Genomic DNA, 7,500 nt, shown 5'->3' on the forward strand with positions numbered 1-7,500 from the left:
AATAAACGACACTAAGGGTGTAATAAGATTATAATGTATTTATGGATAAAATCTCTTGTCTAACTCGTTAGATGATATTACATTGAAAACAACTTCTGCCTTGTGTCTATCTCTCTGTCTGTCACTCTATCTGTTTCTCTTGTAAGATAATATTGCAACAATTTCTCTCTGTTAATATTGTGATAATCGGTCTCCTGTTGGCTCTGCCTGCATTTGTGTGTCTCAATCCCTCCTGCTATCTATCTCTCTCTGTTCTCTCACTATCACTCTCCATATTTCTCTTTCTCTCTCTCTCTCTCTCTCTCTCTCTCTCTCTCTCTCTCTCTCTCTCTCTCTCTCTCTCTCTCTCTTGGTCTGGCTTGCAACATAACACTGCAACAATCTCTCTTGCCTCTGGCCAGGGAAGACGACCGGGGGGTACAAAACGGTCAATTGTCCTGGGCCCAAGAAGAGAGGGGGCCCAGAATTGGTTTCTCATTATATCGTATGTATTGGGTGGGGGCCCATTCAGATGACTTTGTCCAAGGCAAAGCCAAAGCTGTCAGCGGCCCTGCCTCTTGCATTCATATTGTGATAACCAGTCTCACATTGACTCTGCCCGTGTGTGTTTGTGTGTCTCCGTTATCCCATACAGAGTTGCTGCACTCGGGCAGCGTGGTGCTGTTCCAGGGCCTGGGGGAGTCCCTGCACTCCCACACCCTGCTGCTGGACGAGGAGAGGGGCCGACTGTTGCTGGGGGCCCGGGACCACGTCTACTATCTCAACCCAGATAACCTCAACGTGCAGCCCAGGAAGGTAAAGCATATGATGTGCACACAGACACAGACAGGTGGGGCAAAGGGGTCAGCTGTCCAGGGCCTGTGGCGAGGGGCTCTTGCAAGAATTGGCTCCTCTTTATTGGTATTGGGCAGGGAGGGGGGCATTCAGATGATTTTGTCTCAGGCCTGGCCAAATTTTTGGCTGTGTATTAACACATGTAAACACAGAGACAGAGACCCGCACATGTACACACACGTACTAAGCCCACACGGATGTAAATCATCCAGTCACACTCTCCCACTCCCAATCCATACACAGCCTGTACATAAATGGACACCGTTGGCACATACACATGCACATAATAGACACTTAGCATGCACACACACACGCACACGCACACGCACACGCACACACACACACATACGGACACACTCCCACACACATTTACGTTAAATGCTTACACACACACACACACACACACACACACACACACACACACACACACACACACACACACACACACACACACACACACACACACACACACACACGTTACACACACACACACACACACACACACACACACACACACACACACACACACACACACACACACACACACACATACACAACACCTGCACAGGCATGCACACGCATACCGTACACACACACACACACACACACACACACACACACACACACACACACACACACACACACACACACACACACACACACACACACACACACACATGCACTTTGTCATAGAGGGCACATGTTTGGAACTGTTTGGGATTGAAACCTATGGAAACCTTGAATTGAAATCAATTAAAACATTGTGAAAGCTCAGTCATGCCTCCGCATCTCAGCGGAGCCCTGCCCGCCTTGCTTCGCCTCTCCTTGCGTGCACACTCATGCACGGCCTCAGAAAACATCCCAAGCACCTCAACTATTTGGAGGTGTTTTTGGGAGTTAACGACGCGGTGGGTGTCCGTGTCCATTTCGGTCATGGGTGTTTTTCCTAATCAACACCTATTCAGCATTGAAGAAAAAAACGTTCCAGTCAAAATAAACCAACCAATTGACCACACACAACATAATCTGGCCCATTGAATATTTAGTTGCAGGGATTTCAGTTTGTTTACAACTTTTGACACGTTCAGATTAGATTGTGCACTTTCCAGATGGCACTGTTTGGAGGTTAATGTGTTATTTGGCTTCCATTTCATTGGGATTCATGGCTACATTTTACAAAAATACTGTCAACACTGACAGGAGTCGGCATACTTTGCTCAAAAGAGCCACTTGTTGTGATTTTATCTGTGTATATACAAAATGCGTTCTTCCGAAGTGTGTTAGCTTGTGGGGGAGGGTGTAAGTATGTATGTGAGAGAGATATTGAGAAGTACTGTTAACATGGAGAGAGAGAGAGAGAGAGCGAGAGAGAGAGCGAGCGAGAGCGAGAGAGAGCGAGAGAGAGAGCGAGCGAGAGCGAGAGAGAGCGAGAGCGAGAGCGAGAGAGAGAGAGTTGTTTAACTGTTTTGGTGCAGAGTTAATAAGTTAAGTACCTTGCTTTGATTGGCAGGGTGCCTGTTTTTAAATCTTGGCTTATAGCTAGAATTACGGCATTTCTCTAACTCTCTTGATCTCTCTTTTTCACTCCTTCTCTCCTCCCCCATGTTCTCTCTCTCTCTCTCTCTCTCTCTCTCTCTCTCTCTCTCTCTCTCTCTCTCTCTCTCTCTCTCTCTCTCTCTCTCTCTCTCTCAGACTTCGCTGTATACATTGGTACCTATTTCTCCATTACAGACCTAAAGTATTACATGTATGGCTCGGACTGCATACATGGATTCTATTTGCGCAGCTGGTCTCCATCTGAGAGCTTACTAAAAAAAGCTCATTTGATTTTTATCTCGTTGTTTTAAACTTCCCCATCAAGTTCAGATAATGTTGCCTTTTTGCTTGCTCTGGCGGTTAGGTCTGCTCCGCAGATAGTGGTGATTAAACCATCCTAATGGACTCTGTTCAAATAAACACAGAGCAGTGACAGTGAGCCGGAGAGGAAAAGACGTTGACAGTTTGGGGCTGGGCTACTGTTTCTAGATCAGCCGGCCCGATACCTTGCTCATTACATTTGCACTTAAGGTGATACTTTGGCCCATGTGACCTACAATGCGGCGGTGCAGACTCATACAGTACCTTGCATATTTATTGAGTATCGATGACAGATCATTTTTCAAGGTGGATTAAAACGACTTGAAGCAATATTGAGTGACTAGTTTTTTTGTTGTTGTTCTTAGCGTCTCAGTGGAACTGAGTCCTGTTCCAAATTCAGAGACAAGGTCTGGTCCTAGCTTCTTTCACCCTCTTACTATGTCATGAGCCAATCCGAATAGACTTTGGAAACATTATGTGAAGGTTAACCGCTACGTAATGCTTAAATAATTGTACCAAACATTTTGTGCTTTCGCTGAGAGGAGCACAGCCAACATGTTTCTCTCCAATGTAATCGGAATGTTCATGAAAAACCCTGATTCTAACAGAACTTCCCATGCCTGTGTTTTAGTAAGGGTTAAAGATTAATCTTTAAGTACCCCAGTTTCAACAGCTTTCGATTTTGTCTACAGTCTATGCCACTACCAGTGAATATATGTGAGGGATTTGAGGGATGTGAATGGAGCAAGAGCATTTTCCTGGTTTGTTTGCGTTGGAAGTGAACATATAGATGGATGCGTATGAGGTCACAAGCATGTGCACTAACAGAGAGGCAGACAAACACACGCACGCACACACACACACACACACACACACACACACACACACACACACACACACACACACACACACACACACACACACACACACACACACACACACACACACACACACACACACACACACACACACACACGGACACACGGACACGGACACACGGACACACGGACACACACGGACACACACACGGACACACATGGACACACACGGACACACACACGGACACACGCACAGACATCTAGACAAAACAAATAAATAGAACTAGAGCAAGCGATAAAGAGGGCAAGAGAATCAGAGACACAGAGAGCAAGGGATGAAGAAAAAAAAAACGAGAGGGAGGAAGAGGATGAGAGACACGTCTGGAGATTCCCACGCCATCGCCTTACAGAGGCTGTCACGTGGCCCAGGGCATCTATGTCCCCACACCCTCACACCTGTCAATCACTTGTCACTGTGCCGACAGCCACAAGAAGGGGAGGGGGGAGGGGGGGGGGGGAGGGGGTGGATGAGGAAGGTAGACTCTTGACTCGCTGGTCACATGCCAGTCACAGCGTCTTGGGGTTCCACACACACCCACATACACAGGGACAGCGACACACACGCACATACTCACGCACTCAAGCACGCACGCACACACACACGGAAACACACTCACACAGGCCTCTCTCTCTTTCTCTCTCTCTCTCTCTCTCTCTCTCTCTCTCTGTCTCTGTCTCACTCTCTCTCTCTCTCTCTCTCTCTCTCTCTCTCTCTCTCTCTCTCTCTCTCACACACACACACATACACACAGAGACACTTACACAGTATCCATCTTTCAGACTACTAAAGGAAAGTGAACAAAGACACAAACAAAATACACTCTTATACGTATAGGATCCATCGGTCTGAGTAATAAAGGCAGGCAACCCGATACACACACACACACACACACACACACACACACACACACACACACACACACACACACACACACACACACACACACACACACACACACACACACACACACACACACACTCCTCCACACACACTCTTCCATCCCCACATGCAGTGCCCCTTCTTGGCAGGCCACAAAGGCACAGTGTGGGGGGGTGACATCTGATGTACGGAAACAGAGGCGCTGATAGACTCGGGGCTCCTTATTCATTGTGTCGGCTCCCTGAGCCCTGTGGCCCCGATAGGAGCAAAATCATACTGACAGAGCCATTGTGCACTTGACTGGGATCGGACTGGCATCTCCTTGGGATACTTCCAATGTGCCTCTCGTTCTCTCTGTCTCTCTCGCTCTGTTTTGTGTGTGTGTGTGTGTGTGTGTGTGTGTGTGTGTGTGTGTGTGTGTGTGTGTGTGTGTGTGTGTGTGTGTGTGTGTTCGTGTGTGTGTGTGTGTGTTCGTGTTCGTGTGTGTGTGTGTCCACTCAGCGTGTGTGTGTGTGTGTGTGTGTGTGTGTGTGTGTGTGTATGTGTGTGTGTGTGTGTGTGTGTGTGTGTGTGTGTGTGTGTGTGTGTGTGTGTGTGTGTGTGTGTGTGTGTGTGTGTGTGTGTGTGTGTGTGTGTGTGAGCATGTGAGATGTGAGTCCATGTTGTGTGTGAGAGAATGAGAAACTTCTAGACGGACAGCATCTCTTGTTAAACAGGCCCCTCTCTGTTTCCCTCTCCTCTTTTTTTCACGTACGTCACTCCGTTTACACCCTTCTCCTCTTCTCTTCTCCTCTCCTCTCCTCTCGTTCGTTCTGCCTCTCTCATTAATGCCGTGCTGTGCCAAGGAGAGACGGGGCCCCATTTCAACATCAGGCCAGGAGGGAGGTATAGCGTAATAAAAAAAAGCATTTGTGTTGACACCGCTCGCTGAATACATGTTGTCAAGACAGAAAGAAACCAGATTTTTGTTTCTCACACCACAGGTCTCTCCCACGCAATTAACATTAAAAAATTATGTGTAAGTTCGGGTTTTGTTTGTAACAACGTGTAGTTCCCTATGTTCGCAATAATTCACACTGCGTGGACTCGGACTGTACTGAGTACCAAGGATGTTTGAGTTTGAAAGGATGTATAACTGTCTCTCTATAGACAGGCCTGCTTTCAAACTTTAGGGCAAACCAAAGAACGAAACGTCTTTGGGAGGGACACTGAAGCACACCCAGTGTCTATCCGTTGATTAATCTTCCAGACTTCTTTTATTAGCGCAAGCAAATTGACAGCCTGTGTAATCGTCAGAGTCCAGACTCTTCCATTAGGACAGGAGGTTCGTACTCCATCAAACACCACATGTGTTGTTGTCGTGCACAGCACACATGTTGTCTTGTCAGGCAGGAGAAGACAGATGAGATGTTTTTCTCACCGCATCAGTGGTTGTCACGCCTTTGGCATTTCAAGAAACACTGCACATCTTTTTCAGGTTAAAGCAGCTTTCCAAAATCGATTTAGCGCTTCAACAACTCGCAACAGAGTCTGAAAGGCAATGCCGGAGATGAATTTGGAATATGTACCCATCTCTCTATAGGTCGACTAAAGGACAGTTCTACTTCCAACCTGTAGAGTAGTGTTTCTCAATGGGGGAACTACAGCACCCTCGGGGGGTGTTAGACAGCCCGTGGAGGGTTTTTAGAGCGAAACAGCTGAGAGGGGAGGGCACTTGATCACAAATGTGGGAGGTTGGGAAGGCCCATTCAAAGTGAATTGACGTTCTCAGATCACTCTCGAAAGTTGTATAATGATCAAATAACATATTAAATAACAGCGACCAGAAAATTATTATAAATAGGCTGTGCTGTTTTAATAATCTGCATCATGCTGTTGGGTGGGGAGCATTGGCGTTGCATTTGATGAGTTTAGGGGGCGTTGGCATGCTTATGATGAGGTCAGGGGAATATTTCAAGGAGTAGGCCTACTAGAGCAAGTGAGTTGTTTTGCAAACTATGTCTAACTTCATGCATGGCACTCTTGAGAAATCTCACCTTTAAGTTTATAAGCAGGCTGGACAACAAATGAGTTTTTATTGCATAATTAGTTGTTGATTCAAGTCGTAGCTCTGTAAGGTACATGTCTGGGAACACTGGCATGAGTGCCTTCATTTACTTCCCCTTTTTAATCATACGCACATATGACTGTGTAATGTTTGGGAAAAATTATGTATAGTTTCCCCTGTGGGCCTTGAGGCTGTAATACAGTTTAAATGTATGTATTTCTTCAGAGAAAAAGAAAAGGTTTGGGAGATGCTGCTTAGAAATTGAAGACAAAATCAAAAGTTAAGTGTTGCTTGAACATCAGACCATGTTGTTGCCGGCAAATACTGGATGTTTTGTGACAAATATACAGTAGAAAGCAGATATTTTCTCAAAAGCAATGGTTGGTGTCATGCCTTAAGCATTTAATTAGTAACTGGGATTCCGATACTTACCATTTACATCTAATGGACCTGGGGGATCTGGCCCGTGTTAACACATGTGCACAGTCATGAGAACATGAAAAAGCAAAAAAAAATGCTGGAGGGAGGGAGAGACAGACAGAGAGAGAGAAAGAAAGAAAGAAAGAGAGAGAGGGATAGAATTATAATAAAGAAGTAAGGTAAAGCAGGATTGGTTCTGTCAGGTGCTTGTTTTGTGCTTTGCTGCTTCAAAGCGCAAGTGCCGCAAAGTCGGCTCACGAGCGCATGTATGATCGTGTGTAATCAGAGGGCATGGTGGGATAGCAGCGTACATGTGGAGACGGCTCCCTTGGCTCTCGGGTCAGGGGTCATGGTCGTTGCATGCTAAGAAGCTAAGCTTTTTATAACACATGTGTGCGCACCGAGCACGAGCGTGATACAGTGCCCTCCTTTTACACACTCACGCCCACACATATAGGCGGATACACAACACGCACACATGTACGCAGGCACACATGCCTATGCACACACATAATACACAGGCACACATAATACACACATACACATTCCACAAATGCACTGTCTGGTACACACACACACACATG

At 46.3% G+C, this 7,500-nt stretch overlaps 1 protein-coding gene across 1 annotated transcript in view; it reads left to right on the forward strand.

Moving 5' to 3' along the window:
• sema3d (sema domain, immunoglobulin domain (Ig), short basic domain, secreted, (semaphorin) 3D) overlaps positions 1-7,500 on the forward strand; it is a 93,456-nt gene that overhangs the window by 30,610 nt on the left and 55,346 nt on the right. The window contains exon 3 of the mRNA XM_063197286.1: positions 635-795. Coding sequence (XP_063053356.1) covers positions 635-795 — 161 coding nt within the window. The remainder of the gene's footprint in view (positions 1-634; positions 796-7,500) is intronic.

Source organism: Engraulis encrasicolus, chromosome 4, assembly GCF_034702125.1.
Source record: "Engraulis encrasicolus isolate BLACKSEA-1 chromosome 4, IST_EnEncr_1.0, whole genome shotgun sequence".
Classification (NCBI taxonomy): Eukaryota; Metazoa; Chordata; class Actinopteri; order Clupeiformes; family Engraulidae; genus Engraulis; species Engraulis encrasicolus.